General features: G+C 42.1%; 1 protein-coding gene across 2 annotated transcripts in view; it reads right to left on the bottom strand.

Annotated features, from left to right (window-relative positions):
- The window catches only part of igfbp3 (insulin-like growth factor binding protein 3), a 38,682-nt gene that overhangs the window by 10,103 nt on the left and 3,591 nt on the right, over positions 1 to 24,988 (bottom strand). Inside the window, exons 2-5 of one of the 2 annotated variants that reach the window (XM_045687203.1) lie at positions 19,886 to 20,166; positions 17,586 to 17,705; positions 10,522 to 10,523; positions 2,909 to 2,936 (exon numbers count right to left, since the gene is read on the bottom strand). In XM_045687203.1, coding sequence (XP_045543159.1) covers positions 2,924 to 2,936; positions 10,522 to 10,523; positions 17,586 to 17,705; positions 19,886 to 20,166 — 416 coding nt within the window. In that variant the 3' untranslated portion in view covers positions 2,909 to 2,923. 2 annotated transcript variants of the gene reach the window in all.

Consider the following 24,988-nt stretch of genomic DNA (forward strand, 5'->3'; position numbering starts at 1 on the left):
AGTAGTGGAGAAGGTGGAAAGTTTTAAGTTCCTCAGCGTACACATCACGGACAAACTGAAATGGTCCACCCACACAGACAGCATGGTGAAGAAGGCGCAACAGCACCTCTTCAACCTCAGGAGGCTGGAGAAATTTGGCTTGTCACCGAAAACACTCACAAACTTTTACAGATGCACAATCGAGAGCATCCTGTCAGGCTGTTTCACCGCCTGGTACGGCAACTGCTCCGCCCACATCTGTAAGGGTCTCCAGAGGGTAGTGAGGTCTGCACAACGCATCATCGGGGGCAAACTACCTGCCCTCCAGGACACCTACACCACCCTATGTTACAGGAAGGCCAAAAAGATCATCAAGGCCAACAACCACCCGAGCCACTGCCTGTTCACCCTGCTATCATCCAGAAGGTGAGGTCAGTACAGGTGCATCAAAGCTGGGACCGAGAGACTGAAAAACAAGGCCATCAGACTGTTAAATCTCAAGGCCATCAGACTGTTAAACAGTCATCACTAACAACATACTGACTCAAATCTCTAGCCACTTTAATAATACAAATTTTTATGTAATAAATGTATCACTAGTGACTTTAAACAATACCACTTTATATAATGTTTACATACCCTACATTACTCATCTCATATGTATATACTGTACTCTATACCATCTACTGCATCTTGCCTATGCCGTTTGGCCATCGCTCATCCATATATTTTTAGGTACATATTCTTATTCATTCCTTTACACTTGTGTGTTTAAGGTAGTTGTTGTGAAAATTGTTAGATTACTTGTTAGATACTGCACGGTCAGAACTAGAAGCACAAGCATTTCGCTACACTCACATTAACATCTGCTAACCATGTGTATGTGACCAATAAGATTTGATTTGAATGGGTCACAAATCTTGCTGCTGTGATTGCACACTGAGACATTTCGCCTAACAGTTATGGGAGTTTATCTATGTTTTATTTGTTTTCAAATTCTTTGTGGGTTTGTGTGATCTGTGGGAAATATGTGTCTCTAATATGGCCATACATTTGGCATGAGGTTAGGAAGTGCAGCTCAGTTTCCACCTCATTTTGTGGACAGTGGACACATAGCCGGTCAGTAACATTGGTCAGGTACTCTGCCACTGTTTACTCTCTGTTTAGGGCCAGATTCTGATTCCAGTTTGCTCTGTTTTTGGTTAATTCTTTCCAGTGTGTGAAATAGTTATCTTGTTGTTTTCTAGGGGCCCTAGGGGCCCTATGGCGTCGGTTTGTGTTTGTGAAGAGAGCCAGAACCAGCTGGCAGAGAGGACTCTTCTTTTGCCTCATCTCTATGAAGGTTATGGCTTTGTGATGGAATGTTTGGGCATCGGTCCGTTTTAGGTGGTTGTAGAATTTAACAACTCTTTCCTGAGTTTTGATAATTAGCATATATAGTCCTAATTCTGCTCTGCATGCATTATTTGAAGTTTTACGTTGTATGCGAAGGATATTGTTTGTCCAATTTGGGATTTCTTAGTTGGTGAGTGGACCCCAGACGTGAATCATAGAGGGCAATGGGTTCTCCAAACGATTTAAGTATTTTTAGCCGGATTCTAATTGGGATGTTGAGTTTTATGTTTCTCTTGCCTTGTCTTCAGATCGTTCACAGACTTACCTGTGGTGCTGATGTTAAGGCCGAGGTAGGTATAATTATATGTGTGCTCTAGGGCAATGGTGTCTAGATAGAATTTGTATTTGTGGTCCTGACATCTGGACCTTTTTTGTAACACCATTATTTCTGTCTTTCTGAGATTCACTGTCAAGGCCTAAGTCTGAAATAACCTGTGGCCCTCCTTGGTTGGGGACAGAAGGACCATATCATCTGCAAACAGTAGCCATTTGATTTCTGAGTCCAGTAGTGTGAGGCCGGGTGCATCAGAATGATGTAGAGCTCTTGCCAATTCATTGATACAGTGCCTTCAGAAAGTATTCATAGCCCTTGACCTATTCCACATTCTGTTGTGTTACAGCCTGAATTCAAAATGAATGAAATGTTGGTCACTCATCTATACACCATACTCTATAACGACAAAGTGAAAACATGTTTTTAGATTTTTTTTATTAAAAAAAAATGTAAATACAGAAATATCTCATTTACATCGGTATTCACACACGTGAGTAACTACATGTTAGAATCACCTTAGGTAGTGATTACAGCGATGAGTCTTTCTGGGTAAGTCTCTAAGAGCTTTGCACATGTGGATTGTACAGTATTTGCACATTATTATTTTTAAAATACTTCAAGCTCTGTGAAGTTGGTTGTTGATCATTGCTAGACAGTCTTGCCATAGATTTTCAAGACGATTTCAGCCCAAACTGTAAGTAGGCCACTCAGGAACTTTCAATGTCATCTTGGTAAGCAACTCCAGTGTAGATTTTAGGTTATTGTCCTGCTGAAAAGGGAATTTGTCTCCCAGTGTCTGTTAGAAAGCAGACTGAACCAGGTTTTCCTCTAGGAATTTCCCTGTGCTTAGCTCTATTTCATGTATTTTTGTCCTAAAAAAACTCCCTAATCCTTGCCGATGACAAGCATACCCATAACATGATGCAGCCACCACGATGCTTGAAAATATGGAGGGTGGTACTCAGTGATGTGTTATGTTGGATTTACCCCAAACATAATGCTTTGTATTCAGGACATAAAGATAATTTATTAGCCAATTTTTTTGCAGTTTTACTTTAGTGCCTTGTTGCAAACAGGGTGCAAGTTTGGGATTATTTTATTCTTTACAGGCTTCCTTCTTTTCACTGTCATTTAGGTTAGTATTGTGGAGTAACTACAATGTTGTTGATCCATCCATTTTCTCCAATCACTGCCATTAAACTCTGCAACTGTTAAAGTTACCATTGACCTCATTGTGAAATCCACGAGCGGTTTCCTTCCTCTCCTGCAACTGAGTTAGGAAGGACGGCTGTATCTTTGTAGTGACTGGGTGTATTGATACACCATCCAAAGTGTAATTAATAACTTCACCATAATCAAAGGGATATTTAATGTCTGCTTTTTTTACCCATCTACCAATACTGTAGGTGCCCTTCTTTGCGAGGCATAGGAACACCTCCCTGGTCTCTGTGGTTGAATCTGTGTTTGAAATTCACTGCTCGACTGAGGGACCTTACATATAATTGTATGTGTGGGGTACATACTGTAGATGAGGTAGTCATTAAAAAAATCATGTTACACAAAATCTAAATTTACATTTTAATTTTAATAATACATTTTAAAGCCAGGCTGTAGCACAACTTAATGTGGAAAAAGTCAAGAGATGTGAATACTTTCTGAAGACATGTTGAAGAAGGTGGGGCTCAAGCTACATCCCTGTCTCACTCCACAGCCCTGAGGAAAGAAATCTGTGTGCAAATTTTCATTTAATGCACATTTGTTGTTTGTGTACGTTAATTTTATAATTTCATATGTTTCGCGACCAACACCGTTTTCCCTCAATTTGTAGATCAGACCCTCATGCCAAATTGAGTCAAAAGCTTTTTGGAAATCAACAAAGCATGAGAAGACTTTGCTTTTGTTTTTGTTTCTTTGTCGATAAGGGTTTGCAGGGTGTATATGTGGTCTGTCATACCTTATCTTGGTAAGAAGCCAATTTGACATTTGCTCTGTACATTGTTTCCACTGAGGAAATGTGGAGTCTGCTGTTGATGATACTGCAGAGGTTTTTTCAAGAGGTTGCTGTGAACGCAGATTCTAAGGCAATTATTGGGGTCAAATTTGTCTCCTTTTGTGTAATGGGGAGATCAGACTTTGATTCCAAATATTGGGGAAGAGGCCAGAGCTAAGGATAATGTTAAGTAGTTTAAGTATAGCCAATTTGGATTTGTGGATTTCTTGGTAGTCTTAAACAAATCTACTTTGAGCCAAAACTATACACCTCACACACATGATTATGGGCTTTAAAAAATGAAGACACCTGTCCATGTCTGATAAAGAGTTGATATTTATACAATTTTGAGTTTGACATAGGAAATCCAGATTTTGGCCTTTAAAAAAAATTAAAAGTTTGTTCATTATGAAATGATGAAAAATAAATTAGAACATTCCACCCATGAGGCCACTAGGTAATTTGCCTGCAGGACATGGTAATAATAAAGATACCAAAAAAAGGAATCACTTCATTTTCAGTACATTGCAGCCTAACTCATAGACCCTAAACCCTAGCACATAAGCCCTGAATGCTAAAACGTAGCCTTTAAGCCCTAGCCCCTAAATGCAAAACCCTAGCCCATACTCCCTGAGCCCTAGCCACTGAACCCTAGCCCCTGACCTCAAGCCCCTGAACCTTAACCACTAAACCCTAAACGAAAGCCCCTAAACCCTAGCTCCTAAACCCTAGGCCCTGAGCCCTTGCACTTAGCCCTAGCCCCTGACCTCTAGCCCCTGAGCCCTAGCCCCTAAACCACTAAACCCTAAACATTAGCCTTTAGCCTCTTAGCCCTAGCCCCTGAGCCATAGCTCTGATCCTAGTATTAGACACGAGGTGTCCACATGGCTGATGCTAACAGTGCACACTTCATTCACCCCACACATTCATAATGCTGCCTTTATAGGTGTGAGTGTGTTGTGTGCGTATTTGAGAGTGTGTGCTCTTATTTATATATATATACTGCTCAAAAAAATAAAGGGAACACTTAAACAACACAATGTAACTCCAAGTCAATCACACTTCTGTGAAATCAAACTGCCCACTTAGGAAGCAACACTGATTGACAATACATTTCACATGCTGTTGTGCAAATGGAATAGACAACAGGTGGAAATTATAGGCAATAAGCAAGACACCCCCAATAAAGGAGTGGTTCAGCAGGTGGTGACCACAGACCACTTCTCAGTTCCTATGCTTCCTGGCTGATGTTTTGGTCACTTTTGAATGCTGGCGGTGCTTTCACTCTAGTGGTAGCATGAGACGGAGTCTACAACCCACACAAGTGGCTCAGGTAGTGCAGCTCATCCAGGATGGCACATCAATGCGAGCTGTGGCATGAAGGTTTGCTGTGTCTGTCAGCGTAGTGTCCAAAGCATGGAGGCGCTACCAGGAGACAGGCCAGTACATCAGGAGACGTGGAGGAGGCCATAGGAGGGCAACAACCCAGCAGCAGGACCGCTACCTCCGCCTTTGTGCAAGGAGGAGCAGGAGGAGCACTGCCAGAGCCCTGCAAAATGACCTCCAGCAGGCCACAAATGTGCATGTGTCTGCTCAAACGGTCAGAAACAGACTCCATGAGGGTGGTATGAGGGCCCGACGTCCACAGGTGGGGGTTGTGCTTACAGCCCAACACCGTGCAGGACGTTTGGCATTTGCCAGAGAACACAAGATTTAGATGCACTATTGTAAAGTGGTTGTTCCACTGGATATCATAAGGTGAATGCACCATTTTGTAAGTCGCTCTGGATAAGAGCGTCTGCTAAATGACTTAAATGTAATGTAAATGTAACACCAAGATTGGCAAATTCGCCACTGGCGCCCTGTGCTCTTCACAGATGAAAGCAGGTTCACACTGAGCACGTGACAGACGTGACAGAGTCTGGAGACGCCGTGGAGAACATTCTGCTGCCTGCAACATCCTCCAGCATGACCGGTTTGGTGGTGAGTCAGTCATGGTGTGGGTTGGCATTTCTTTGGCGGGCCGCACAGCCCTCCATGTGCTCGCCAGAGGTAGCCTGACTGCCATTAGGTACCGAGATGAGATCCTCAGATCCCTTGTGAGACCATATGCTGGTGCGGTTGGCCCTGGGTTCCTCCTAATGCAAGACAATGCTAGACCTCATGTGGCTGGAGTGTGTCAGCAGTTCCTGCAAGAGGAAGGCATTGATGCTATGGACTGGCCTGCCCATTCCCCAGACCTGAATCCAATTGATCACATCTGGGACATCATGTCTCGCTCCATCCACCAACGCCACGTTGCACCACAGACTGTCCAGGATTTGGCGGATGCTTTAGTCCAGGTCTGGGAGGAGATCCCTCAGGAGACCATCCGCCACCTCATCAGGAGCATGCCCAGGCGTTGTAGGGAGGTCATACAGGCACGTGGAGGCCACACACACTACTGAGCCTCATTTTGACTTGTTTTAAGGACATTACATCAAAGTTGGATCAGCCTGTAGTGTGATTTTCCACTTTACTTTTGAGTGTGACTCCAAATCCAGACCTCCATGGGTTGATAAATTGGATTTCCATTGATTATTTTTGTGTGATTTTGTTGTCAGCACATTCAACTATGTAAAGAAAAAAGTATTTAATAAGATTATTTCTTTCATTCAGATCTAGGATGTGTTATTTTAGTGTTCCCTTTATTTTTTTGAGCAGTGTATATATATATATATATATATATATATATATATATATATATATATATATATATATATATATATCAGTGGAGGCTGGTGGGAGGAGCTATAGGAGGACGGGCTCATTGTAATGCATGGAATGAATATATATATACACCGTGCCTTCGGAAAGTATTCTTGAGTACCCTTGACTTTTTCCACATTTTGTTACCATAAAAAAATCCTCATCAATCTACATACAATACCACATAATGAGAAAGCAAAAACAGGTTTTTAGAAATGTTTGCAAATGTATTAGAAAATAAAAAACTGAATTACCTTATTTACATAAGTATTCAGACCCTTTGCTATGAGACACGAAATTGAGATCGGGTGCATCATGTTTCCACAGATCATTCTTGAGATGTTTCTATAACTTGATTGGAGTCAACCTGTGGTAAATTCAATTGATTGGACATGATTTGGAAAAGCACACACCTGTCTATATAAGGTCCCACAGACGATACTGTATGTTAGAGAAAAAAACAAGCCATGAGGTCGAAGGAATTGTCTGCAGAGCTACAAGACAGGATTGTGTTGAGGCACAGATCTGGGGAAGGGTACCAAAAAATTTCTGCAGCATTGAAGGTCCCCAAGAACACAGTGGCCTCCATCATTCTTAAATGGAAGAAGTTTGGAACCACTAAGACTCTTCCTAGAGCTGGCTGCCCGGCCAAACTGAGCAGTCGGGGGAGAAGGGCCTTGGTCAGAGAGGTGACCAAGAACCCGATGGTCACTCTGACAGAGCTCCAGAGTTCCTCTGTGGAGATGAAAAAACCTTCCAGAGGAACAACCATCTCTGCAGCACTCCACCAATCAGGCCTTTATGGTAGAGCGGCCAGACTGAAGCCACTCCTCAGTAAAAGGCACATGACAGCCGACTTGGAGTTTGCCAAAAGGAACCTAAAGACTCTGAGACCATGAGAAACACGATTCTCTGGTCTGATGAAAACAAGATTGAACTCTTTGGCCTGAAAGCCAAGCATCACGTCTGGAGGAAACCTGGCAACCTCCCTACGGTGAAGCATGGTGGTGGCAGCATCATGCTGTGGGGATGTTTTTAAGCGGCAGGGACTGGGAGACTTCAGGATCGAGGGAAAGATGAACGAAACAAAGTACAGAGAGATACTTGATGAAAACCTGCTCCAGAGCACTCAGAACCTCAGACTGGGGCGAAGGTTCACCTTCCAACAGGACAACGACCCTAAGCACACAGCCAAGAAAACACAGGAGTGGCTTCGGGACAAGTCTCTGAATGTCCTTGAGTGGCCCAGCCAGAGCCCAGACTTGAACCTAATTGAACATCTCTGGAGAGACCTGAAAATAGCTGTGCAGCAATGCTCCACATCCAACCTGACAGAGCTTGACAGGATCTGCAGAGAAGAATGGGAGAAACTCCCCAAATACAGGTGTACCAAGCTTGCAGCGTCATACCCAACAAAACTCGAGGCTGTAATTGCTGCCAAAGTTGCTTCAACAAATTGCTGAGTAAGGGGTTTGAATACTTACGTAAATGTTATATTTCAGTATTTTAAAACCTGTTATGGCTAGGGGTTCCGCTAGTGGAACGTTTCCACAACATCCAGTGAAATTGCAGAGCGCGAAATTCAAAAACAATTATTAGAAATATTTCACTTTCATACATTCACAAGTGCAATACACCAAATTCAAGCTTAACTTCTTGTTAATCCAGCCACCGTGTCAGATTTCAAAAATGCTTTACGGCAAAAGCAAACCATTCAATTATCTGAGGACAGCACTCCATCAAACAAACACATGACAATCACATTTCAACCTGCCAGGCATGACAAAAAACTCAGAAATAACGATATAATTAATGCCTTACCATTGAAGAGCTTTTTCTGTTGGCACTCCAATATGTATTGACGATATTTTTGTTCTATGGAGGGGTGATGCAGAACTGCTTCAGGCGTTTTATGCTTTTCTTAACTCCTGTTCTGAACATTTGAGATTTACTATGCAATCTGATACACGTCAAATCAGTTTTCTTGATCTTCTGATCTTGTGTGAAGATAATGTTTTATACACTGATCTTTACAGGAAACCTACTGATCGTAACAGTTTGTTGAGGGCTGATAGTTGTCACCCACTTCCCTTGAAAAATAGTTTGCCCTACAGCCAATTCTGTCGAATCAAAAGAATTTGTATTAAACAATCAGATTTCGACAGAAATATGGCTGAGACTCAGGATAAGTTCAAGGAGAGGGGGTACAACAATGATCAGATTAATATTGCCATTGAGAAAATTCAAAACAAAACGAGACATGACCTTTTTCAAGGTCAGTCTCGCAAAAAGACGCATTCTTGCGTTCTCACTACCCGCTTTTCAAAGTGCTCTGAACAAATTAAAGGAATCGTTCACAAACATTGGCATATTCTGAAATATGATGATAGTCTCGGTAATGTGTTTTCTGATCTTCCCCTGGTCGTATTCTCGCGGGGCAGAAATCTCAGAGACCAATTGGTACACTCTGATTTACCACCCCAAGATATTCCTGAACAACGCCTATTTGCGCCCATACTGGATGGAAATTACATAGTGTTATGGCTGTGCTCAATGCAATGGCACTTATAAATGTAGATCCTTCAAACACCCCCAAACAGGGAAATCTATCCCAATTAAAGGTGTTATTACGTGTTCCACTAAGGCAGTTATTTATCTTATAACTTGTACCTGTGGTAAAAATTATGTGGGTAAAACAAAGCGTGAATTAAAAGTATGTATCTCAGAGCACCGTAGCACCATTAGGTGCAAAAACTTGACTTACCCAGTTGCGGCCCACTTTTTGGAAGCAAACCATTCGATTTCGTCTCTGCGTTATATTGGCATTGAAGATGTCACCCTCCCGAGGAGAGGGGGCGACCTTGATAATTTATTGTTAAAACGAGAGGCTGCCTGGATCTTTAATTTAAAGACCCTTGCTCCCTTCGGTCTCAACATAGACTTTGATCTGAAGCCATTCTTGTGATTATTGTGATTTTGCCATTGTAATTGTTTGTTAGATACATTTTAGACTACAAATGCTATGATCGTATGCTATCCATTTGTTTGTCTTTTTGTATGTTCTTTGTATGCCATTTTTTTTATATATTTGAGTTAACCAATGATATTAGGCCATACTGGGCCATGATTACAAACACCTGTGTGTCTTGACACTATATAAATTACTCATCTCGCAGTGTTTGTGATGATACCCTGATGAAGACAGCTTCGCTGTCGAAACGTTGGTTATAAATTTTTTGCATCTGAGCTCTTAGAGTGTGCGGCTTTCCTTTATTCTCTGGCACTCCAATATGTCCCATAAACATCACAAATGGTCCTTTTGTTCAATTAATTCCGTCGTTATATCTCCAAAATGTCCATTTATTTGGCGCATTTGATTCAGAAAAACACCGGTTCCAACTCGCCCAGCATGACTACAAAATATCTAATAAGTTACCTGTAAACGCTGTCCAAACATTTCAAACAACTTTCCTAATCCAACTTTGGGTATTTTAAAACGTAAATAATTGATAAAATTTAAGACGGGATAAACTGTGTTCAATACCGGATAAAAACAACGTGAAGCGCGTGACCTGGAGTGCGCATCAAAACAGTTTAATCCACTCGGCTGGACCCTCGTTCTGAATAGCCATACTTCTTCATTTCTCTAAAGAAAAACATCAACCAATTTCTAAAGACTGTTGACATCTAGTGGAAGCAATAGGAACTGCAGCCAAGTGCCACAGAAATCTAGGTTCCTATAGGAAACAAATTGAAAACAGAGTCACCTCAACAACAAAGAAATTCCTGGATGGTTTGTCCACGGGGTTTCGCCTGCCAAATAAGTTCTGTTATACTCACAAACATTATTTTAACAGTTTTAGAAACTTTTGAGTGTTTTCGATCCAAATCTGGGCCTGAGTAGCAGGCAGTTTACTTTGGGCATGCTTTCATCCGGACGTGAAAATACTGCCCCCTATTCCAAACAGGTTAAACAATTCTGTAAACCTAATTTTGCTTTGTCATTATGGGTAATTGTGTGTAGATTTTTGAGGTGAAAAAACTATTCAATCTATTTCAGAATAAGTTTGTAACGTAACAAAATGTGGAAAAAGTCATGGGGTCTGAATACTCTCCGAATGTAAAGTATTCACACCACTTTACTTTTTCCACATTTTGTTGCGTTACAGCCTGAATTTAACTTAGGGCTAGGCCCCTTTTTTCTCCACTTCCTGCCTGAATGAAGGGGAAGTAAACTGCCTGTAGCTCAGGCCCTGAAGCCAGGATATGCATATAATTGGTACCATTGGAAAGAATATACTTTGAAGTTTGTAGAAGTGTTAAAAGTAATGTAAGCGAATATAACACAATAGATATGGTATGAGAAAATCCAAAGAAAAACCAACCAGAATTTTTTTTGAGATCATCCTCTTAGCAAGAGAAACGCCATTTTGAAAATTAGCTCCCTGGGTGCTATTCCTATGGCTTCCACAGGGTGTCAGCAGTCTATGTTCAAGGTTTCAGGCTTGTAACTTCAAAAACGAATAAGAAATAAAAGTTTTAGTTAAAGGACACAGTCTTGGAAATTCGTGTTTGCGGGCGCCATGAAGACATTATGCACCTGCTAAAATCAGCTTCCTATTGAACATACAATTTTAGGGTATCTGAGGAGTAGATAGAAATGTATTTTGACTTGTTGAAACAAAGTTTATCGGTAGATTTTCGGATACCTTTCTCTGCAAGTTGAACAAGTGGATTTCCCAAAACGATGGCGCCAACTAAACTGACTTTTTGGGATATAAAGAAGGATTTTATCTAATAAAAAGACACTACATGTTATAGCTGGGACCCTTTAGATGACAAATCAGAGGAAGATTTTTAAAAAGTAAGTGAATATTTAATCGTTATATGTGAATGTATGAAACCTGTGCCAGTGGAAAAATATTTTGATGTGGGGCGCCGTCTTCAAACAATCGCATGGCATGTTTTTTCTGGAATAGCTACTTTAAACAGTGCAGTTAGATTAACAAGAATTGAAGCTTTCAGCCAATATAAGACACTTATATGTACCTAAATGTTTAAAATCCATCATATTTATGATTATTTATTTGAATTGCGCACCCTCCAGCGGGACACCGATCCTTAGATGATTTTGAATGACTACCCCATCTCTGAACCCCACACATACAACTATCTGTAAGGTCCCTCAATCAGATTTCATCAGATTTTTGCATTTCAAGCAGAGATTCAACCACAAAGACCAAGGAGGTTTTTCAATGCCTCGCAAAATCGGGCACCGATTGGTAGAAGAGAAACAAGCTAGAAGCTGAATATCCCTTTGAGCATGGTGAAGTTATTAATTAAGCTTTGAATGGTGTATCAATACATCCAGTCACTACAAAGATACAGGCGTCCTTCCTTACTCAGTTGCCAGAGAGAAAGGAAACTGCTCAGGGATTTCACCATGAGCCAATGGTGATTTTAAAAACAGTTACAGAGTTTAATGGTTGTGGTATGAGAGAACTGAGGATGGATAAACAACATTGTAGTTACTCTACCATGCTAACCTAAATGACACAGTGAAAAGAAGGAAACACTAATATTCCAAAACATGCATCCTGTTTGTAACAAGGCAATTAAGTAAAAATTTGTCAAATACATTTACTTTTTGTCCTGAATAAAAAGCGTTATGTTTTGGGAAAATCCAACACAACACATCACTGTATTTGTATTTTCAAGCACGGTGGTGGCTGCATCATGTTATGGGTATGCTTGTCATCGGGAGTTTTTTAGGATAAAAATAAACTGAATGGAGCTAAGCACAGGCAACATCCTAGAGGAAAGCCTGATTCAGTCTGCTTTCAACAGACACTGGGAGACAAATTCAACTTTCAGCAGGACAATAATCTAAAACACAAGGGCAAATCTACACTGGAGTTGCTTACCAAGATGACATTGAATGTTTCTGAGCGGCCTAGTTACAGTTCTGACTGATATTTGTTGGAAAATCTACAGCAAGTCTTGAAAATGGCTGTCTAGCAATCATCAACAACCAACTTGACAGAGTTTGAAGAATTTAAACAGGAATAATGGGCAAATATTGTACAATTCAGGTGTGGAAAGCTCTTCGCTGCCAAAGGTGCTTCTACAAAGTACTGACTCAAGGGTGTGAATACTTATGTAAATTTAATTTTCAATACATTTGCAAAAATGTCTAACAACATATTTTCACTTTGTGTGTAGATGGGTAAGAAATAATATAATTGTTTTTATCCATTTAGAATTCAGGTTGTAACACAACAAAATGTGGATTAAGTCAAGGGGTATGGGGGGGGGGCCTTCCTGGCCCACACATGGCTGCAGGATATTGCTTTTCTACATAAAGCAGGGCTAAGTGCAGCCACTCTGAAACAAGCACAGGCATACATTCAACAGTGATAGAGACTGCTCTGCTGCCCCGTAGATGGACTGTAGCACTGTGGTCATGCATCCTGCTGTACAGGGAATCATTCAACAGGTAGTGTAAAAAGATAGGACCATAAGAGAAAATCAACTGGAGTGGTGGTAGAGCGAGAGATGCATAGCAACATTATATATTGAGAGATAGCAGTATGTGAGAGAAATAAAAAGGATGGATTTGAGGAGAAGAAAAAAGAGAGAGATAGTCGGGCCAAACAGACTGTAATTCATTACCCAGCAAAAGAAACTGAGGAAGAGAGAAATGGAGGTAGAAAGAGAAATGGAGGGAGAGAGAGAAATGGAGGGAGAGAGAGAAGGAGGGAGAAACAGGGACAGGGAGAGACAGAATGAAAATATCTGTTTCTGTCCCTGAGGGGGTAGTCAGTTATTATAAAGCCATTGTGGCCAGCGACAGAGTACGCTTCCAGAACGCATTCTGAGCCATGCTCAATGAGTTAGACCTTATAGCCTGGTTCTGCTGGCGAGGAAGGGAGGGAGGGAGGGAGGGATTGCAGGAGGAGGGGCACAGAGGGGAGATAGATGGATGCAGGGGAAGAGAAAGAGAGGGAGGGAGGGAGGGAGCGAGGCGGAGTGGGGAGGATAGGGGGTGTGTCCAAACACACATACCCACTGAAGCCTGTCCCTACCCTCCGTGACAAGGAGATTCCTTATCCACCCAACAAAGTTGGACCAGGTGGGAGGATGGATGGACTGAAAGGGCAAGAGAGAAGGGAGGAGGGAGAAGGGAGGAGAGAAGGGAGGAAGATGGTGGGAAAGACCAGGTGAATGAATAGACGGGAGTGGAAGAGAAAGGGAGGTTTAGAGAGAGTGGGGGAGATGACTTGTAGAGAGAAAGAGAGAAGGGGGGGGGGGTGAGTCAGTGAGTGGGACAGGGTAAGGCATGCTTGGCTTTCATTGGTACACTGAGCCAATTCATATAACTGCAACTAAATTTAGACTTCACTGCAGCCTTCTCAGGTATGGCTCCCCCCTCGTCTATCTTCTGGGCTACTCACATTATACACACACACACACACACACACACACACACACACACACACACACACACACACACACACACACACACACACACACACACACACACACACACACACACACACAGCCTCTGCAGACAGGATTATTATTTTAGTCTAGGGGACCCTTGACTTGAACAGCTTGCTTTCATGACTGTGCTCGTTTAATTCCGCTCTTCCCCCTCTGTCTAACCCCTCTCTTCCTCTCCATACCCTCCTTTCTGCTTAGTATTGTCACCCTAGATGGTTCACACGGTCTCCTATTCACTGTGTTTCCCGGTCATAAGTCTTCTGTGACCGCAAACATTGACCTCAACGGGTTTACCTCAACACCCCTGGCACCCCTACCTCTATCTCCCTACCACCTGCACCGCTTTAACTCTATCTCCCCCTGCACCCCTCTAACTCTATCTCCCCTGATCCCCTCTAACTCTATCTCCCCTGATCCCCTCTAACTCTATCTTCCCTGCTCCCCTTTAACTCTATCTCCCCCTGCACCCCTCTAACTCTATCTCCCCTGATCCCCTCTAACTCTATCTCCCCTGCACCCCTCTAACTCTATCTCCCCTGCACCCCTCTAACTCTATCTCCCCCTGCACCCCTCTAACTCTATCTCCCCCTGCACCCCTCTAACTCTATCTCCCCCTGCACCCCTCTAACTCTATCTCCCCCTGCACCCCTCTAACTCTATCTCCCCTGCACCCCTCTAACTCTATCTCCCCTGCACCCCTCTAACTCTATCTTCCCTGCACCCCTCTAACTCTATCTCCCCTGCACCCCTCTAACTCTATCTCCACCTGATCCCCTCTAACTCTATCTCCCCTGCACCCCTTTAACTCTATCTCCCCCCTGCACTCCTCTAACTCTATCTCCCCTGCACCCCTCTAACTCTATCTCCCTACACTGTGTGGGGCAGGAGCTGGCACAGCACATACAGGTTTATATAAACTCGCATCCAGTCGTCTGAGGGACACATGTTTCTAAGAGAACATCTTAGTGGGCCAAAGGTCACCAAATAGAAACCATGCCATAGTGCTAGTAGGCTACAGCACCAACATAACTACACTCTCTCCAAACAAGACTCACTACCGGGTTCCAAACTGCCTCTGGAAGCAATGTCGGCACAAGAACTCTAACAGTTCTTGTGCCGACATTGCTTCCAGAGGCGCTTCATGAAATGGGTTTCCAAAGCCAAGCAGCCGCACAAGCCTAGAATCACCATGTGCGGTGTCAAGAGTCAACTGGAGTGGTGTGAAGCTTGCCACTATTAGACTCTGGAGCAGTGGAAACACTTTCTCTGGAGTGATGAATCACGCTTCATCACCTGGCAGTTCGACGTACAAATCTGTGTTTGGCGGATGCCAGGAGTACACTACCTGCCCCAGTGTATAGTGCCAACTGTAAAGTTTGGTGGAGGAGGAATAATGGTCTGGGGATGTTTTTCATGGTTCAGGCCCCTTAATTTTAGTGAAGGGAAATCTTAACGCTACAGCATACAATGACATTCTAAACGATTATGTGCTTCCAACTTTGTGGCAACAGATTGGGGAAGGTTGTTTTCTGTTTCATAATGACAATGCCCCCTGCACAAAGCGAGGTCCATACAGAAAAGGTTTGTTGAGATGGGTGTGGAAGAACTTGACTGGCCTGCACAAAGCCCTGACCTCAACCCCATATAATACCTTTGGACTGAATTGGAACGCCAACTGTAAGCCAGGCCTAAACGCCCAACATCAGTGCTGACCTCACTAACGCTCTTGTGGTTGAATGGAAGCAAGTCCCCTCAGCAATGTTCCAACATATAATGGAAAGCCTTCCCAGAAGAGTGGAGGCTGTTACAGCAGCAAAGGGGAGACGAACTCCATATTAATGCCCATGATTTTGGAAAGGGACGTTCGACAAGAAGGTGTCCACATACATTTGGTCATGTAGTGCATATTCACAGATACAATTCTGAGAAATAAAAAATGTCAATTAACACCACCATGACTCAGAGACCATCCTGACTCAGCACACACACACACACCACGCGCACACACAGGCACGCACGCACGCACACACACACACAGAATATGTTTTACTATCCTTGTGGGGACCTAGAATTGATATCCATGGAAAATCCAATTTTCCCTCACCCCTAATCCTAAACCTAACCCTTACCCTAACTCTAACCCAAAATGTAACCATAACCCAAACCTTAACCCCTAACCCTAACTCCTAACCCTAAACTTAACACCTAACCCCTAACCCTAATTCTACCTCTAACCCTAATTGCAAGCCTCTCTGGGATAGGGGGCAGTATTTTCACGTCCGGATGAAAAGTGTGCCCAAAGTAAACTGCCTGCTACTCAGGCCCAGAAGCTATGATATGCATATAATTTGTAGATGTGGATAGAAAACACACTGAAGTTTCTAAAACTGTTAGAATAATGTCTGTGAGTATAACAGAACTGATTTGGCAGGTGACACCCCGAGCACAATCCATCCAGGGAAAACATTTTTTCGGGTCACTGTGTTTTCCAATTGTTTTCTATGGGAGATGTGATTTATTAGGGCCCAGAGTGCAGTTCCTATGGCTTCCACTAGATGTCAACAGTCTTTAGAAATTGTTCGATGTTTTTCTTTTGAGAAATGAAGAAGTTGGGCTGTTCTTTGTAGGCGTCACTCTGAAGGGCTTTAGTCTTTTGTTGCGTGTGAACTGGAGCGTGCCTCACGTTGTTTTTATCCGTATTAGTAACAGTTTATTCCGTCTTAAATTTTAACCCATTATTTACATTTTAGGATACCTGAGGTTGGATTAGGAACGTTGTTTGAAATGTTTGGACCAAGTTTACAGGTAACTTATTAGATACTTTGTAGTCATGTTGGAACCGGTGTATTTCTGAATCAAACGTGCCAAATAAATTGACATTTTGGGGATATAAAGAAGGAATTTATCGAAGAAAACAACCATTCATTGTGTCACTGAGACATTTGAGATTGCAAAAAGCAAAAGATCTTCAAAGGTAAGGCATTTATTATATGGCTATTTCTGACTTTTGTGTCGCACCTGCCTGGTTGAAAAATGATTTTCATGTGTTTGTATGCGGGGCGCTGTCCTAAGATAATCGCATGGTTTGCTTTCGCCGTAAAGCCTTTTTGAAATCTGACACAGCGGTTGAATTAACAAGAAGTTACGTTTTATTTTGATGTATTACACTTCTATTTTCGTGAAGGTTGAATATTGATATTCATAATATTGGCGCGCTACAATTTCATTGGATGTTGTCAAATCAATCCCGCTAACGGGATTCGAGCGGGATTCGTGCTTAAGGGATCCATAAGAGGTTATTAATCTAACACTCAAGCCTAAAAAAGCCTTTGTCATCGTGGGGACCTGGGAAATGTCCCCACAATGGAGCATTTTACTTGTTTCACTATCCTTGTGGGGACTTTTGGGGATTTACGGTACCCACGAGGACAGTAATACAAGCCCCCCCCAACACACACACACACTCACACACACTCACACACTCACTCACTCACTAAAAAGGCTTCAGAAAGAAATCTCGCCCAGGCCCCCCACAGCCTTCTTTGACGTTGCCTTGACAACAGCAACATCAACAACATTATCAACATCAATAATAACCTGGTATTACAGCTAACGTTACAGATAAATGCACCCTGCTGACTCACTACGAACAACAAATGGGGTTTGTTAGGTGTGCGTAAGTGCGCGTGTTCTCACTTGTTTTTTCTTGTAGAAGCCCTTTTTGTCACAGTTAGGGATGCGGAAGCCTCTGGGGTTGAGCACATTGGAGATTTTAAGACTGTTCAGGATGCTTTCCATCTCTCTCCTGCATGGGCCCTACACAGACAGCACACAACACGTCAGTAAAACATTACTAACGACTGTACTAACCCTGTACTAACCCTGTAATAACACTGTACTAACCCTGTACTAACCCTGTAATAACACTGTACTAACCCTGTACTAACCATGTAATAACACTGTACTAACTCTGTACTAACCATGTAATAACACTGCACTAACCCTGTAATAACACTGTACTAACCCTGTACTAACCATGTAATAACACTGTACTAACCCTGCACTAACCCTGAAATAACACTGTACTAACCCTGTACTAACATGTAATAACACTGTACTAACCCTGTACTAACCCTGTAATAACACTGTACTAACCATGTACTAACCCTGAACTAACCCTGTAATAACACTGTACTAACCCTGTACTAACACTGTACTAACCCTGTACTAACCCTGTAGAAACACAGTAATTACACTTATAAAACTGTAATGACACTGTACTAACCACTGTACTAACCCTGTAATAACACTGTACTAACCCTGTACTAATCCTGTAATAAAAATGTACTAACCCTGTACTAACCCTGTAATAACACAGTAATAACACTAATAAAGTTGTAATGACACTGTACCAACCCTGTAACAACACTGTAATAACACTATACTAACTCTGTACTAACTCTCTAATAACAATTGTAATAAAACCATACTAACCCTGTGCTAACACTGTAATAACACTGTAATAACCCTATAATAACCCTGTAATAACACTGTAATAACACTGTACTAACCCTATAATAACCCTGTAATAAAACTGTACCAACCCAGTAAAACCACTGTACTAAAACTGTAATAACACTGTATTAACCTTACAATAACCCTGTAATAACACTGTACTAACACTGTAATAACACTGTACTAACCCTGTAATAACACTGTACTAACACTGTAATAACACCATACTAACCCTGTACTAACACTGTAATAACCCTGTACTAACCCTGTAACAAAACTACTAACCATGTAATAAAACTACTAACCCTGTAATAAAACTGTACTAACCCTGTAATACCACTGTACTAACACTGTAATAACACCATACTAACCCTGTACTAACACTGTAATAACCTTGTACTAACCCTGTAATAAAACTACTAACCCTGTAATAAAACTACTAACCCTGTAATAACACTGTACTAACCCTGTAATAACACTGTACTAACCCTAAAATAACACTGTAATAACACTGTACTAACCCTGTACTAACGCTGTAATAACCCTGTAATAAAACTGTACTAACACTGTACTAACCCTGTACTAACACTGTAATAACCCTGTACTAACACTGTACTAACACTGTACTAACCTTGTACTAACACTATACTAACCCTATAATAAAACTGTACTAACCCTGTAATAACCCTGTAATAAACACTGTACTAACCCTGTAATAACCATGTAATAACCCTGTACTAACCCTGTAATAACACTGTAATAACACTATACTAACCCTGTACTAACACTGTAATAACCCTCTAATAACACTGTAATAACACTGTACTAACCCTGTAATAATGCTATACTAACCCTGTATTAAGAATGTACTAACCCTGTAATTATTCTGTAATAACACTTTACTAACACTGTACTAACCCTGTAATAACACTGTAATAACACAGCAAAATCCTGCATTAACACTATATATATATATATATATATATATATATATATATATATATATATATATATATATATATATATATATATAGTGTGTTATTACAGTGATATTGAGATGTAAATACATTTCTAATTCATTTACACTGACCATATATATATATATATATATATATATATATATATATATATATATATATATAGGTCAGTGTAAATGTATATATATATATATATATATAGGTCAGTGTAAATGTATTAGAAATGTATTTACATCTCAATATCACTGTAATAACACTATAAATGTAAATAAATGTATGTTAACAAACACATGATGAAAATACAACAAACCACAAGATAGACATATAGTGAGTGTGAGTGTGTGTTTCAGTAAAGATGATGGGAGGGGTGGGAACTTGTGTGCGTGTGTGTGTGCGTGTGTATCTGTGTTTGGTAAGGTCATTTGTACAGTATGTGAGAGATAGGTGGTGGTAGGTATTAGTTAAGTGTCTTTATCCATGGTGCTGGAAATAGTCATTACTTACATACTCGGTCTCCCTTTTGTTATCCAGGGAGAAGTTGTGCATGTCGGAGATGACTCCCCCAGACACTGACTCCACCTTGTAGCTCTGGCTCTTCTTATTCTGCTCCTTCTTGATCACGTCTAGCTTGGTGTGCAGTGGCGGTTTGGCTTCTATCGCCCCCCGATGTCCACCACCTCCGCCTTCCACACCTACCGCGCCCACCGCCACCGTTGTGGTCGTCGTCATGGTGCCGTTGGCACGCCGTTCAGCCCCTGCCCCGGCCTGCTCCCCGCTTGTGTTCTCTGTCAAAACAACAGGAAGTGATGTCATGGTTTAGAAACGTTTTCAAATCAAGTCCAAAAAGCTTGAGGATGAGTGTGTGTTGTTAGATTGTCATAGAGGATGGTCTATGCATTGGCAAGGAGATGGAACACCATTAAGTTAGCTTCAGGAACATCTTTACCAAGATTATGGTGTGTTTGGATACTGTCAGAATTCCAGAGTTCGCGAGTCTGAAATAGTCTAAACACTATAATGACCTGAGAATGAGACTGAGACCAGTGTCTCGCAAGCTGTTCTAGGTCCCGAGACTGAGACAGAGAGACAGAGACAGAGACAGAGACAGAGACAGAGAGAGAGAGAGAGAGAGAGAGAGAGAGAGAGAGAGAGAGTGAGAGAGAGAGAGAGAGAGAGAGAGAGAGAGAGAGAGAGAGAGAGAGAGAGAGAGAGAGAGAGAGAGAGAGAGAGAGAGAGCGAGAGAGAGAGAGAGAGAGAGAGAGAGAGAGAGAGCGAGAGCGAGAGAGAGAGAGAGAGAAAAGAGCTGTTAAACTCTACTACCACCTAAAAGGAAGCGATTCCCAAACCTTCCATAACAAAGCCATCACCTACAGAGAGATGAACCTGGAGAAGAGTCCCCTAAGCAAGCTGGTCCTAGGGCTCTGTTCACAAACACAAACAGACCCCACAGAGCCCCAGGACAGCAACATAATTAGACATAACCAAATCATGAGAAAACAAAAAGATAATTACTTGACACATTGGAAAGAATTAACAAAAAAAATGAGCAACCTAGAATGCTATTTGGCCCTAAACAGAGAGTACACAGTGTCAGAATACCTGACCACTGTGACTGACCCAAAATTAAGGAAAGTTTTGACTATGTACAGACTCAGTGAGCATAGCCTTGCTATTGAGAGAGGCCGCCGTTGGCAGACCTGGCTCGCAAGAGAAGACAGGCTATATGCACACTGCCCACAAAATGAGGTGGAAACTGAGCTGCACTTCCTAACCTCCTGCCAAATATATGACCATATTAGAGACACATATTTCCCTCAGATTACACAGATCCACAAAGAATTCGAAAACAAAAATCCAAATTTGATAAACTCCCATATCTATTGGGTGAAATACCACCGTATGCAATCACAGCAGCAAGATTTGTGGCCTGTTGCCACAAGAAAAGGGTGACCAGTGGTGAACAAACACCATTGTAAATACAACATAATAAGACATTTGAAATGTCTCTATTATTTTGGAACTTGTGCGAGTGTAATGTTTACTCTTCACTCTTCATTGTATATTTCACTTTTGTTTATCCATTTAACTTGCTTTGGGAGCAGAGAGAGAGAGTGAGACAGAGGGAGTGAGTGACAGACAGACAGACAGACAGACAGACAGACAGACAGACAGACAGACAGACAGACAGACACAGACAGACAGACAGACAGACAGACAGACAGACAGACAGACAGACAGACAGACAGACAGACAGACAGACAGACAGACAGACAGACAGACAGACAGACAGACAGACAGACAGACAGACAGACAGACAGGGAGACAGGGAGAGGGGGGAGCAGAGAGAGAGAGAAAGAGAGAGAGACAGACAGACGAGGGGGGGAGCAAAGAGAGAGAAAGCGAGAGGAAGTCAGTCGCTCGCTCCTGATATTTATAGACCACGTAGTTGGCAAAGATTCCTTGACAAATCGTTAAAGACATAGCAGAGCCCAGACCACCTGACCGGGTCAGAAGGGGAGATAGGCGATGGGAGAAGAGGGGGAGGAGGGGGATTTAAACATCGCTCCCTAATATAGGAAAGGGACGAACTATCCACCATATGATCAGGGTCAGCCAGAACTACTATTGCCTACTGCACTATTATTGACCAGAGCCACATGAGGCCGTGTGCTATGCTGGACAGTATGGTTGCATCCCGAATGGCACCCTATTCCCTATACAACTTTTGACCAGGGCCCATAAGGAATAGGCTGCCATTAGCACACAGGCCCTGTGCAGATAACCATCTGAAGGCACTCAGGGAAAGAATGTCAACACTGGGTTTGAACCTGGAATCGTGAGGCCAGCAGTGGGCTGAACACATCCAACTGGTCTTGGCAAAGACACACACACACACACACACACACACACACACACAAAAACACAGACATACACTTATATGAACACATACATGCAGTTACACACACACACACACACACACACACACAAAAACACAGACATACACTTATATGAACACACACATGCAGTTACACACACACACACACACACACACACACACGTTGTAAGGATTAAGTAGAAGCAGATATTGTCTTGCGGAGTGGTGGGCAGGGAGGGACGGGGTACATTATGCACACAACAACATAAACATCAATAATGTCATCATTGGCGTAAACAAGAACATAAAAAACAACAACAAAATGGCTGCAGAATAGATACAGCTTCTCCATCGTCACCCTTCACCTTGAAACCAGACAAATCACTTCAACCAACTCCTAAAAACCAGAAATAAGTAGAAAGGATCCAAGGGGAGAGAGAGCCCAGTTTACACTGCATTCGGAAAGTATTCAGACCCCTTGACTTTTTCTATACTTTGTTACTTTAGAGCCTTATTCTAAAATGGATTAAAATGTATTTTTTTCCTCATTTATCTCCACACAATACCCCATAATGACAAAGTTAAAACACTTTTCTTTTTACATTTTGAAAGCGTATATAAAAAAACTGAAATATCACATTTACATAAGTATTCTGACCCTTTACTGAGTACTTTGTTGAAGCATCTCTGGCAGTGATTTTCAGCCTAAAGTCTTCTTGGGTATGAAACTACAATCTTGGCACACCTGTATTTGGAGAGCTTCTCCTATTCTTCTCTGCAGATCCTCTCAAGCTCTGTCAGGTTTGATGAGGAGCGTCACTGCACAGCTATTTTTAGATCTCTCCAGAGATGTTTGATCGGGATCAAATCTGGGCTCTGGCTAGGCCACTCAAGGACATTCAGAGACTTGTCCCGAAGCCACTCCTGTGTTGTCTTGGCTGTGTGCTTAGGGTCGTTGTCCTGTTGGAAGGTGAACCTTCGCCTCAGTCTGAGGTCCTGAGTGCTCTGTAGCAGGTTTTCATCAATGATCTCTCTGTACTTTTCTCTGTTCATCTTACCCTTGATCCTGACTAGTCTCCCAATCCCTGCCACTGAAAAACATCCCCACAGCATGATGCTGCCACCACCATGCTTCACCATAGGGAGGTTGCCAGGTTTCCTCCAGACGTGATGCTTGGTATTCAGGACAAAGAGTTCAATCTTGGTTTCATCAGACCAGAGAATCTTGTTTCTCATGGTCTGAGAGTCTTTAGGTGCCTTTTGGCAAACTCCAAGCGGGCTGTCATGTGCCTTTTACTGAGGAGTGGCTTCCATCTGCCCACTCTACCATAAAGGCCTGATTGGTGGATGCCGCAGAGTTGGTTGTCCTTCTGGAAGGTTCTCCCATCTCCACAGCTCCACAACTCTCGAGCTCTGTCAGAGTGACCATCGAGTTCTATGTCACCTCTCTGACCAAGGCTCTTCTCCCCCGACTGCTCAGTTTGACCGGGCAGCCAGCTCTAGGAAGAGTCTTGATGGTTCCAAACTTCTTCCATTTAAGAAGGATGGAGGCCACTGTGTTCTTGGGGACCTTCAATGCTGCAGACATTTTTGGTACCCTTCCCCAGATCTGTGCCTCGACACAATCCTGTCTCGGAGCTCTACGGACAATGCCTTCGACCTCATGGCTTGGTTTTTGCTCTGACATGCACTGTCAATTGTTGGACCTTATATAGACAGGTGTGTGCCTTTCCAAATCAAGTCCAATCAATTGAATTTACCACAGGTTGACTCCAATCAAGTTGTAGAAACATCTCAAGGATGATCAATGGAAACAGGACGTACCTGAGCTCAATTTTGAAATGAATAGCAAAGGGTCTGAATACTTATGTGAATGAGGTATTAATGTTTTTTATTTTTAATACAGTTACAATATTTCTAAAAACTGTTTTTGCTTTGTCATTATGGGGTATTGTGTGTAGATTGATGAGGATTTGTTTCATTTAATCCATTTTAGATTAAGGCTGTAACATAACAAAATGTGGAAAAAGGGAAGTGGTCTGAATACTTTCCGAAAGGCACTGCATAAGGATGCCTGAAAAACATCAATGTTTATATGCAAAAACCTCTCCTATTACTTTTTTCTGATAAACATCTTATGAAATCTGTTTGTCTAATGGCAGCGGGGTAAACAACTTAGTGGCGAGAGTGCGAGAGTGCGAGAGTGCGAGAGAGAGAGAGAGAGAGTGCGAGAGAGAGAGTGAGAGAGAGAGTGATAGAGAGAGAGAGCGAGACCCCACAGAGCCCCAGGACAGAAACACAATTAGACCCAATCAAATCATGAGACAACAAAAAGATAATTACTTGACACATTGGAAAGAATCAACAAAGAAACTAGAATGCTATTTGTCCCTAACCAGATAGTACACAGTGGCAGAACACATGACCACTCTGACTGACCCAAATTTAAGGAAAGCTTTGACTATGTACAGACTCAGTGAGCATAGCCTTGCTATTGAGAAAGGCTAACCTGATGCTCAAGCGAAGACAGGCTATGTGCACACTGCCCACAAAATGAGGTGGAAACTGAGCAGCACTTCCTAACCTCATGGCAAATGTATGGCCATATTAGAGACACATATTTCCCACAGATCACACAGATCCACAAAGAATTTGAAAACAAATCAAACATAGATAAACTCCCATAACTGTTAGGCGAAATGTCTCAGTGTGCCATCACAGCAGCAAGATTT

Source organism: Salmo salar, chromosome ssa10 (genome assembly GCF_905237065.1).
Source record: "Salmo salar chromosome ssa10, Ssal_v3.1, whole genome shotgun sequence".
Lineage (NCBI taxonomy): Eukaryota > Metazoa > Chordata > Actinopteri > Salmoniformes > Salmonidae > Salmo > Salmo salar.